We start from the raw sequence: 12,577 nt of genomic DNA, 5'->3' as shown, positions 1-12,577 counted from the left end.
ACGGGAGGATGGGGTAAGGCCAAAGTGCGGGAAATGGAGGAGATGCGAGTGAGGGCAGCTTTGATGACGGCAGAATTGTCTCTACATAGCACCATCCAGAGACAGAGAAGCAGTTTCAGCGACAGGTTACTATCGATGCAATGCTCCTCAGACAGGATGAAGAGATCAATACTCCCCAATGCCATTAGGCTTTACAATTCTACCGCCAGGACTTAAGAACTTTTTAAAAGCTATTATTAATGCTTTTTGAGATAGTGATTTAGATGCATATCATATTTTTTTTTACTGAGTTAAGTATTGTATGTAATTAGTTTTGCTACAACAAGTGTATGGAACATTGGAAAAAAGTTGAATTTCCCCATGGGGATGAATAAAGTATCTATCTATCTATTTAATCCTTAAAGAAAGAGGACATTTGAGATGTCCTGGAACAGAAGGACTCATCCTGGGAGCAGATGCGGCGGAGACGGAGGAACTTGGAATAGGGAATAGCATTTTTGCATTTGGCAGAGTGGGAAGAGGTATTGTCGATGTAGTTTTGCGAGTCAGTGCATTTATAGAAGACGTCAGAGATGGAAACCGAGAGATCGAGAAAGGGGAGAGAAGTATTCGAGATGGACCAAATGAATTTGAAGGCTGGGTGGAAGTAAAAGACAAAGTCAATGAAATTGACGAGCTCAGCTTGGGTGCAAGAAGCAGCACTAATGTGGTCGTCAATGCAGCGAAGGATAAGTTGGGAAGCAGTATCAGTATAGATTTGGAGCATAGACTATTCCACATAATCAACCAAGAGGCAGGCATAGCTGGGGCTCATGCGAGTGCCCATAGCTACATCCTTGGCCTGAAGTAAGTGGGAAGAGCCAAAAGAGAAGTTATTAAGTTTGAGTACCAGTTCCACCAGTCGGAGAAGTGTGGTGATGATGGGGAACTGGTAACGTCTATTGTCAACAAAGTAGCTGAGGACTTTGGGGAATGCAAGTGTATAAGGATTGGACATCATATGAACAGGTTGCTGGGATAACACTACCTCTCTAATTTGCACTTTTTGTTTTATATTTCTTATTGTAATTTACAATAACATATTCATGTTTTGCACTGTACTGCTGCAGCAAAACAGAAAAAAAACGTGACTTATCAGTGATAATATCAGTGACTGGCATCCTGTCGCACTCACCTCAATAATAAACAAATACTTTGAGAGGCTGGTCAAGGACTACATCTGCTACCATCCACTCTGGACTCCCTACAATTTGCATAGAGCACAACCGATCGACATTTGACGCAATATCTACAGCTCTGCACACCGTCCTTGCACATCTGGGGAAGAGGGATGCTTATGTAAGAATGCTTTTAAGACCATAAGACAATGAGACAAAGGAGCAGCAGTCGGCCATTCGGCCCATCGAGTCTGCTCCGCCATTTTATCATGAGCTGATCCATTCTCCCATTTAGTTCCACTCCCCCGCTTTCTCACCATAACATTTGATGCCCTGGCTGCTCAGATACCTATCAATCTCTGCATTAAATACACCGAATGACCTGACCTCCACTGCCGCCCGTGGCAACAAATTCTACAGATTCACTACCCTCTGGCTAAAAAAAAAATTCTTCGCATCCATGTTCTGAATGGGCGCCCTTCAATCCTTAGTCATGTCCTCTCGTACTAGACTCCCCCACCATGGGAAACAACTTTGCCACATCCTCTCTGTTCATGCCTTTCAACAGTCGAAATGTCTCAATGAGGTCCCCCCTCATTCTTCTCAACTCCAAGGATTACAGTCCAAGAGCGGTGAACCGTCCCTTATTTATTAACCCTCTCATTCTCGGATCGAGTTCTCAGTATTCTCAAGGGGAAGGGTGATCAGCCATATGTCGTGTTCTATGTAGGGGCCAATGATGCGGATAGGAAGAAGGAGGAGGCACTGCAAAGAGAATTTAGGAAGTTTGGTGCGAAGTTGAAGTACTGGACCTCCAGGGTTGTAATCTCAGGATTGCTACCCATGCCATGTGCTCGTGAGTCTAGAAGTAGGAAGGTAATACAACTAAATACCTGGCTAAAGAGTTGGTGCAGGAGGGAGGGCTTCATATTTTTGGACAATTGGACCTTGTTCCAGGGAAGCTGGGACGTGTTCTGACAGCACGTGTTGCTCCTGAACTGGGGGTGGGGGGGGGGGGGTGGAGCTAATATCCTTGCGGGAAGGTTTGCTAGTGCTGCTCCGGGGTTTTAAACTAGATTTACAGGGGTAGGGGAACCAGAGTGTTAGAGCAGATAGTGAGGTGGAGGAGGATAAAGGTCATGCGAGAGCTATAAGTATCGTGCATGGAGTAAAGCCAGATCTAACATATACAGAGTCTTTCAGGAATGAGGAACAGAATAAAGGATGTAAAGGTAATAAGGTAGAAGGGCAAAAGTGTGCAAAATTCAATGCAAGAAGCATCAGGAACAAAAGTAATGAACTGAGAGTTTGGATACATACATGGAATTATGCTGTAGTGGCCATTACAGAGACTTGGCTGCCACCAGGAGAGGAATGGATTCTCAATATTACTGGATTTCAGGGCTTTAAAAGGGATAGAGGGGAGAGGGGAGGAGGGGTGGCATTACTGGTCAGGGATACTATTACAGCTGCAGAAAGGGTCGGTAACGCAACAGGATCCTCTTTTGAGTCAGTATGGATGGAGTCAGGAACAGGAAGGGAGCAGATACTCTATTGGGTGTATTTTATCGGCTCCCTGGTAGCAGCAGAGATACCGAGGTGCAGATTGGGAGGCAAAATTTGGAAAGGTGCAAAATTAACAGGGTTATGTTCATGGGTGACTTTAAATTCCCTAATATTGATTGGCACCTGATTAGTTCCAATAGTTTAGACGGGGCAGAATTTGATAAGTGTGTCCAGGACGGATTCCTGTCACAGTATGTTGACAGGCCGACTAGGGGGAATGCCATATTAGATCTAGTATTAGGTAACGAACCAGGTCAGGTCACAGATCTCTCACTGGGTGAGCATCTGGGGGATGTTGACCACCGCTCCCTGGCCTTTAATATTATCATGGAAAAGGATAGAACCAGAGAGGACAGGGAAATATTTAACTGGGGAAATTATGAGGCTATAAGGCTAGAACTTGCGGGTGTGAATTGGGATGATGTTCTTGCAGGGAAATGTACTATGGGCATGTGTTCGATGTTTAGGGATCTCTTGCAGGATTTTACTGCTAAATTGGTCCCGCTAAGGAAGATAAAGAACGGTAGGGTGAAGGAACCATGGGTGACAAGTGAGGTGGAGAATCTAGTCAGATGGAGGAAGGCAGCATACGTGAGGTTTAGGAATCAAGGATCAGATGAGGCTATTGAGGAATATAGGGTAGAAAGAAATGAGCTAAAGAGGGGGCTGAGGAGAGCAAGAACGGGGCATGAGAAGGCCATGGAGAGTAGGGTAAAGGAAAACTCCAAGGTATTCTTCAATAATGTGAAGAACGAAAGGTTGACAGGAGTGAAGATAGGATCGATTAGAGATAAAGGTGGGAAGGTGTGCCTGGAGGCTGAGGAAGTGAGCGAGGTCCTCAATGAATACATCTCTTCGGTATTCACCAATGAGAGGGAACCTGATGATAGTGAGGACAACAGGAGTGAGGTTGATGTTTTGAAGCATGTTGATATTAAGGGAGAAGTTGTGTTGGAGTTGTTAAAATACATTAGGACGGATAAGTCCCCGGGGCCTGACGGAATATTCCCCAGGCTGCTTTACAAGGCGAGAGAAGAGATTGCTCAGCCTCTGTGTAGGATCTTTATCTCCTTGTTGTTCACAGGAATGGTACCGGAGGATTGGAGGGAGACGAATGTTGTTCCCTTGTTCAAAAAAGGTAGTAGGGATAGTCCGGGTAATTATAGACCAGTAAGCCTTACGTCTGTGATGGGAAAGCCTTTGGAAAAGATTCTTAAAGATGGAATCTATGGGCATTTACAGAATCGTGGCCTGATCAGAGACAGTCAGCATGGCTTTGTGAAGGGAGATCGTGTCTAACAAGCCTGATAGAGTTCCTTGAGGAGGTGACCAGGCATACAGATGAGGGTAGTTCAGTGGATGTAATCTACATCGATTTTAGTTATGCATTTGACAAGGTACCACACGGTAGGCTTATTCAGACCGTCAGAAGGCAAGGGATCCAGGGAAGTTTGGCCAGGTGGATTCAGAATGGGCTTGCCTGCAGAAAGCAGAGATCGTGGTGGAAGGAGTACATTCGGATTGGAGGGTAGATCCTTGTCCCACAAGGATCTGTTCTGGGATCTCTTCGTTTCGTGATTTTTATTAACGACCTGGATGTGGGGGTAGAAGGATGGGTTGGTAAGTTTGTAGACGACACAAAGGTTGGTGGTGTTGTGGATAGTGTAGAGGATTGTCGAAGATTGCAAAGAGACAATGATAGGATGCAGAAGTGGGCTGAGAAGTGGCAGATGGAGTTAAACCCAGAGAAGTGTGAGGTGGTAAAATTGGAAGGACAAGCTCTAAGACAGAGTACAAAGTAAATGGCAGGATACTTGGAAGTGTTGAGGAGCAGAGGGATCTGGCCCACAGATCCCTGACAGTTGCCTCACAGGTACATAGGGTAGTTAAGAAAGCTTATGGAGTGTTACATTTCATAAGTCGAGGGATAGAGTTTAAGAGTGGCGGGGTAATGGTGCAGCTCTATAAAACTCTGGTTAGGCCACACCTGGAGTGCTGTGTCCAGTTCTGGTCGCCTCACTATAGGAAGGATGTGGAAGCATTGGAAAGGATACAAATGAAAGTTACCAGGATGCTGCCTGTTTTACAGTGTGCATTATGGTCAGAGATTAGGGGAGCTAGCGCATTACTCCCTGGAGAGAAAGAGGTATACAAGATATTAAGAGGAATAGACAGAGTGGACAGCCAGTGCCTCTTCCCCAGGGCACCACTGGTCAATACAAGAGGACATGGCTTTAAGGTAAGGGGTGAAAAGGTCAAGGGTGATATTAGTGGAAGGTTTTTTACTCAGAGAGTGGTTGGTGCGTGGAATGCACTGCCTGAGTCAGTGGTGGAGGCAGATACACTAGTGAAATTTAAGAGACTACTAGACAGGTATATGGAGGAATTTAAGGTGGGGAGGTTTATATGGGAGGCAGGGTTTAAGCGTCGGCACAACATAGTGGGCCGAAGGGCCTGCACTGTGCTGTATTGTTCTATGTTCTATATTCTATGTAGGTGCTAAGAGTTGGCTCCCTCAGCTCTGGCGCACTGACCCTCAACTCAGGTGCCCGCCAAGGCTCTTCTTTTACTCTTTGCATACCCATGACCGTGTCGCCACCCACAGCTCCAATCTGCTAATTCAATTTGCTGACGACTCTACACTGATTGGCCTAATCTCAAATAATAATGAGGTAGCCTTTAGAGAAGAAGTCATCACCATGGCACAGTGGTGACAAAAAATTAACCTCTCCCTCAATGTCGCAAACACAAAGGAGCTGGGTGTGGACTGCAAGTGGAATGGAGACAGACTGAACGATATTGACATCGGTGGAACTGGTGTAGTAAGGTGAACTGTTTTAATATCCTCGGTATGAACATCTCCGAGGACCTCACGTGGTCTGTACATACCGGCTGTGACGTGATAAAGGCACGACAGCACCTCTTTCACCTCAGACGGTTGAAGAAGTAAGGTATGGGGCCCCAAATTCTATGAACTCTCTAAAGTACACAATTGACAGCATTCTGGCTGGCTAAATGACTGCCTGATATGGGAACTGTACTTCCCTCAATCGCAGGACTCTGCAGAAAGTGATCCGGACACCCCAGCCTATCTGTCGATGTGAACTTCCCACTATTCATGATATTCACAAAGACAGCTGTGTAAGAAGGGCCTGAAGGATCACTGGGGATCCGCGTCACCCCATCCACAAGCTGTTCCAGCTGCTACCTTCCGGAAAACTGTACTGCAGCATAAAATCAGGACCAACAATCTCCGGGCCAGCTTCTCTCACCAGGCCATCAGACTGCTTAACTCATGCTGACACAACTGCATTTTTGTGTTATGTTGACTATCTGTTACACATAAGAAAGGGATTCTCATTTATACTAACTTTTAAGGCTGATAAAATGGCTTCTCTGTAATGCTCACTGCTGAGGAAATGGGTTCTCTGTAGCTGCGATGTTTGGGTTATAACTACAGATAACGGGGAACTAAATAATGAGCGAAATATTATTCTATCTTGTTTGTCTGGGAACCAGGTTGGTTCGCGGGGGCCTTTGAGGCGAGGCGAATGAAGAGGAAGGACGAGTGCGGGGAGCACTCTGTGATCCCTGGACGGTGATACAGGTATTCGAGGATCCTAATGTTGGCGGTCTTTATGAAGTTTATAAAGTGTAATCATTTAATTGCTTATTGTGTACTGTCTGACATTTGCGTTATGAGTGTGTGCTGGGGTACATTACACAGCATCCACTCACATTTGAATGCCCAATTTGGCAGGGCCGAAGGCCAATTCCCCTAGACCAGTGGTTCCCAACCTTTTTTTGGCCATACCCCACCTAAACACCTCTAAAATCCTGATGCCCCCTGTGGAGATATATAATTCTTATTATTCAAAAAGTGAACTCCTATTCACCTGGAGGAAGCCTAAAAGACCATTAACTTGGTTTAAACAAGCTTCCAAAGAACATGGCATTCATGAAAAAGAAAAAGAAAAGAACCGAAGGACTGTTAAAGTTCTGAGGAAGAAATTACTAAGAAATTGTAAAAAAAAAAGAACATTAAGTGATATTAAAATAATAATAATAATAAATAAATAAATAAATAAATGCCGATTCATTTCTACAGCATACAAAGACAGATACACCGTTTAAAAGAGATGACGCAATGTACACACCTTCACACCACCAAGAATCGAAAGCTACTGCAAAAAGCAGCATTGGCGCGACCTCATACGAGTTTCTTATGCGTTTGGACTTGTTTATTCGTTCCTTCCTACATCAGTCAATTCATTAATTTAATTATGATGGTTGTAATGATGGTGATGCACTATATATTCAGTACATACGCAATTACACATGTACATACACACAAGTATTTTTATGTATGCATACTGTATATACACATATGTATTAACTCGCACACACACTCATACTCACACAGACTTACTAGAAAAAAAATCACTGTTAATAACTCATTCTCGAATTGCCTCCCTTAAAAATCAAATTACGCCCCTGTGGGGCGTACGCCCTACCTTGGGAACCACTGCCCTAGACGAACGTTCGGACAAGCCTATTGGGCTACACATACTATTTATTACAATTTACGATAAATTGCACACTGCACATTTAGACTGAGACATAACATAAAGGATTTAACTCTGCATGTATATGAAGGATGTGAGTAATGAAGTCAACTCAATTAAATTCAATTCAGTGATCTTGCATCTCATTCTGATTCTTATCATCTGGCAACACACACTGCTATACGTATAAGGGCTTCCACTTACTTTTAAAAACCACTATGGATTTTTATTTCATAGAAACATAGAAACATCAGAACCTAAAGTACAATACAGGCTCTTCGGCACACAAAGTCATGCTGAACATGCCCCTACCTTAGAAATTACTAACTTGCACATAGCCCTCTATTGTTCTAAGCGCTATGTGCTGATACAAAAGTCTCTTAAAAGACCCTATCGTATCCGCCTCCATCACCGTTGCCGGCAGCCCATTCCACGCACTCACTACTCTCTGAGTAAAAAACTTATCCCTGACATCTCTTCTGTACCTACTCCCCAGCACCTTAAACCTGTGTCCTCCTGTGGCAACCATTTTAGCTTTAAGAGTAGCCTCTGACTATCCACACGATCAATGACTCTCATCATCTTATACACCTCTATCAGGTCACCTCTCATCCTCCGTCGCTCCAAGGAGAAAAGGCCGGGTTTACTCAACCTATTCTCATAAGACATGCTCCCCAATCCAGGCAACATCTTTGTAAATCTCCTCTGCACCCTTTCTATGATTTCTGCATCTTTCCTGACGGGACCAGAACTGAACACAGTAATCCAATTGGGGTCTGATCAGGGTCCTATATAGCTGCAACATTACCTCTCGGCTCCTAAATTAAACTCCATAATTGATGAAGGCTAGTATACCTGTACGCCTTCTTAACCACCGAGTCAACATGTTCCGCTGCTTTGAGCGTCCAATGGACTCGGACCCCAGGATCCCTCTGATCCTACCCACTGCCAAGAGTCTTACCATTAATGCTATATTCTGCCATGATAGTTCACCTACCAAAATAAACCACTTCACATTTATCTGGGTTGAACTCTGGTCCATAATTCCTGGGCTATCTCTACTCACTTTCTTGAATAAAGGAACAATATCTGCAGCCCTCCAGTCCTCTGGAACCCCTCCCGTCCCCATTGATGATGCAACGATCATCGCCAGTGGCTCAACAATCTTCTCACTCACCTCCCACAGTAGCCTGGGGTACATCTCATCCAGTCCCGGCGACTTATCCAACTTGATGTTTTCCAAAAGCTCCAGCACGTCCTCTTTCTTAATAAAACATGTTCAAGCTTTTCAGTCTGCTGCAAGTCATCACTACAATCACCAAAATTCTTTTCCATAGTGAATACTGAAGTAATGTATTCATTAAGTACATCTGCTATTTCCTCTGGTTCCATACACACTTTCCCACTGTCACATTTGATATGTCCTATTTTTATCACATCTTATCCTCTTGCTCTTTACATACTTGTAGAATGCCTTGGGGTTTCCATTAATGCTGCTCGCCATGGCCTTCTCATGGCCCCTTCTGGCTCTCCTAATTTCCTTCTTAAGCTCCTTCCTATTAGCATAATCTTCTGGACCGCTACCATACCTAGCTCTCTGCACCTTTTGTAAGCTTTTCTTTTTTTCTTGACTAGATATATTACAGCCTTTGTACACCACGGTTCCTGTACCCTACCATCAATTCCCTGTCTCATTGGAACGTACCTATGCAGAACTCCACACAAATATCCGTTGAAAATTTGCCACATTCCTCCGTACTTTTCCCTAAGAACATCTGTTTACTAGTTAAGCTTTCAATTTCCTGCCTGATAGCCTCCTATTTCCCCTTACTCCACTTAAACGCTTTTCGAACTTGACTGTTCCTATCTCTCTCCAATGTTGTTGTAAAGGAGATAAAATTATGATCACTATCAATAAAATGCTCTCTCACTGAGAGATCTGACAGCTGACCAGGTTCATTTCCCAATACCAAATCAAGTACAGCCTTTCCTCTTGTAGGCTTATCTATATGTTGTGTGAAGAAACTTTCTTGCATACACCCACCAAACTCCACCCCATCTAAACCCTTTGCTCTGGGGAGATGCCAGTCGATACTTGGGAAATTTAAATCTCCCATCACGACAACTCTGTGTATTATTACACATTTACAGGTTCCGTTTCCCGTTCTGCTCCTCGATATCCATGTTACTACTGGTGGCATGTAAAAAACACCCAGTAAAGTTATTGACACCTTTCCACCCACAGAGCCGACGCAGACAATCCCTCCATGGTGTTCACCGTTTCTGCAGCAGTGACACTATCTCTGATCAACAGTGTCACACCGCCACCTCTTTTGCCTCCCTCCCTGTCCTTTCTGAAACATCTAAAACCCCGCACTTGAAGTAACCATTCCTGCCCCTGAGCCATCGATGTCTCTTTAATGGCCCCCACATCAAAGGTAGTAATCCCGAGATTACTCCCTTTGCAGTCCTGCTTCCCAACTTCCTTCCTAACTCCTCGTAGTCTCTTTTTAGGACCTCCTCCCTTTTACTACCTATGGCATTGCTACCAATATGTATCACGACTTCTGGCTGTTCTCATTCCCACAGCAGGATGTCTTGGACGCGATGTGAAACATCCCGTACCCTGGAATCAGGAAGGCAAAATACCATCCGAGTTTCTTTCTTGCGTCCACAGAATCGCCTGCCTGACCCCCTAACTATAGAGTTGCCTATCATCACTGCCTTTGTCTTCCTTTCCCTACTCTTCTGAGCCACAGCGACAGACTGTGCCACATACATGGTCTCTGTTGCTTCCCCGCAGGTGGGCTGCCCCTCCGCAACACTATTCAAACAGGAGTACTTATTGTGAAGGGGTATAGCCACAGGTGTACTCTCTAGTACCTGACCTTTCCCCTTCTCCTTCCTGACTGTGACCCATTTGTCTGTCTCCCGTGGCCCCGGTGTGACATGATAAATTTTAATTTACCATGTGGGCAAGGAAGTCTGCGTCTGCGTCAAGGTCTTGGACATGGTCCCACATGCTGAGCTCGTATGGCAGGTTACACCAGATGGGATCCAAGGTGAGATAATCAGATGTACACTAAATTGACTAGATGAAGATGTCAGACGGTGGCAAGGAAGGGTCTTTATTTAGACTGAAGGCCTGTTACCAATAGTCTGCCATAGACCAAAGTATTGTGTTCGTTGATGTTTCTTATTTATAGTAACGGTATATAGATGAGTGTTACTAATGCAGTTTAAAGTTTGTCAAGTAAATAAGAATTGATAGTGTAGAGAGAAAAAGTTTATCTAAGAAAAGCTTAGTAGGTTATAAACATAACGTATAAGTAGGACAATGAAATGCAGATTGCATTTAAGTTATACTTGCGAAGTATTGAAATTCGATCTGTTATACTTGGGCAGACGCTCCCGAGGACGCTGTAAAACCGAGATTTGGAGAAGATGTATATATTTCTTTGAACGACAGGGTAGAGGTCGATAGGCAGCTTAGCGGGCTTGACTTAAACAATGAAGGGACTGATTACTGGAGTATTTAGCATCAAGTTGCTGTTTTATGGTTCTTTCGTGAGACCACAGTTTGAGTATTGTATGCAGAGATTTTTGTCCAAAGAAGTATGTCATTAAGGTGAAAAGGGTGCAGAAAAAAGTGTAAGGGTTGAACAGGACTGAGCAGGCTTCACCGATGAAAATGTTTTTTTCAGGCTGTGGCTTTTCCTTGGTGTGCTGTAACCTGATAGTTGACCTAATCGACCTTTATAAAATTAACGGCCAGATAATTGAATGATCTGTGTCTTTTCCCAGGGTGCGGGAGTGTTAAATAGGAATTCACGGATTTAAGATGAAAGAGATGAGATGTAAGGACCTGAAGGCAATTTTTTTTCATGTAAGTCATGGTTACTGCACGGAAAGAGCTGTCAGTGGAGGTTGTAGAGGAAGGTGGAATTCGAATACTTGCAGGACATTTGGACGATTACATGAATGGAAAATGTTAAGAGGGATATGGGCCAAACGCAGGCGAACGGGAGTTGCCCAGCTGCCCATTTTCCTCACCATAGATATGTTGAAGGGAAGGAGATATTTTCGAGCTGTGACACCTTATAATTGCAATGCATTGAATTTGGACTTTCGAGAAACGAAAAGAGAATTGAGTGTTTTTTTTTGTGTGTGGAGGAAAAGTGCTCAGGAAGGGGAATGGAAACATTCTTCCGATTTTTTATCACATGTATTTAAAATCCAGTTGCACAATGAACATTCTGAATGTGGCTTTCCGCACTTTTACAACGAGGCCAAGGCAAAAAGAAAGATTTATGACAGACCATATCTTCCTGCTAGGCATATTTCCACGTTTTTGTTTGCACAGAATAGTAACCAGCCATCTACCCACCTTTGGGCCTATCTATCCAAATCGCAATTTTGCTGTATTTATTCCATATTTCTCTTTGCCCCAATTATTCTCAGAGTGTGATTTTATGCGATGATTTTCGCATTCTTATCAGAGAAGGCTCTTGTCAAATAACGTTGCTGAATTTGAGATCAAGTCTGATTCCTTCAATCGGTGTGGGCAGTCAGAATCAGTTTGGTGCACTTTCAGCTTTTGTCCGCAAATTTGAATAACACAGTTCAAACCATTTTCACTATTTTCAATTTGCTGTGTAATTTTATTTTACATAACTGAATAATTCGCTATCCATTCTTAAAATATGTTCATTTAATATAAACATTCTGTGCTGGTATCATTGTGTCATAAGGTGAGCGCTGGGAGCGGACCCCAATGCAAGACACAGGCACTGAAGTACTAGGAACTGGACTAGATTAGAGTTAGGGACGGGACAGGACACAGACCTGTGCTATGACTTTGGCTAGGAAGGCGGGACCAGGACAAGGAACTGGGAACTAGGAGCCCGGGACTGGACTCCGAGCCAGAGACTAGTCAAGGACCCAGACCCAGAACCTAGTTTCGGACCCCGGAACTAGGCGAGGACAAGAGGTGGCTACAGGATTGGGCATGGCTTGGGTTCTTCGAGGCTTGGCTGCAGGAGTAGACGAGGCTTGGGTTCTTCGAGGCTTGGATGCAGGACTAGAAATGGAACTCCTGCACAAGACGAGACACACGGATAGGACAAGAACCCAATGCCTTGACTCAATCCTGGGAGACCTGAACATGGAGCCTTGTTCTTGAGAGAACAGGAACACAGAGCTTTGGTCTCGAGAGAGACAGGAACACAGAGCCTTGGTCTTGAGAGAGACAGGAACACAGGGACATGGAGCACAGAGCCGGGACCACTC

General features: G+C 44.2%; 1 protein-coding gene across 1 annotated transcript in view; it reads left to right on the top strand.

Moving 5' to 3' along the window:
• LOC140739556 (uncharacterized) overlaps window positions 1-12,577 on the top strand; it is a 76,614-nt gene that overhangs the window by 31,207 nt on the left and 32,830 nt on the right. The window contains exons 5-6 of the mRNA XM_073067952.1: window positions 511-846; window positions 5,780-5,864. Coding sequence (XP_072924053.1) covers window positions 511-846; window positions 5,780-5,864 — 421 coding nt within the window. The remainder of the gene's footprint in view (window positions 1-510; window positions 847-5,779; window positions 5,865-12,577) is intronic.

Source organism: Hemitrygon akajei, chromosome 15, assembly GCF_048418815.1.
Source record: "Hemitrygon akajei chromosome 15, sHemAka1.3, whole genome shotgun sequence".
NCBI lineage: Eukaryota > Metazoa > Chordata > Chondrichthyes > Myliobatiformes > Dasyatidae > Hemitrygon > Hemitrygon akajei.
Note: the sequence above shows the minus strand (reverse complement) of the source record. Positions and strands in the feature narration are given on the sequence as shown.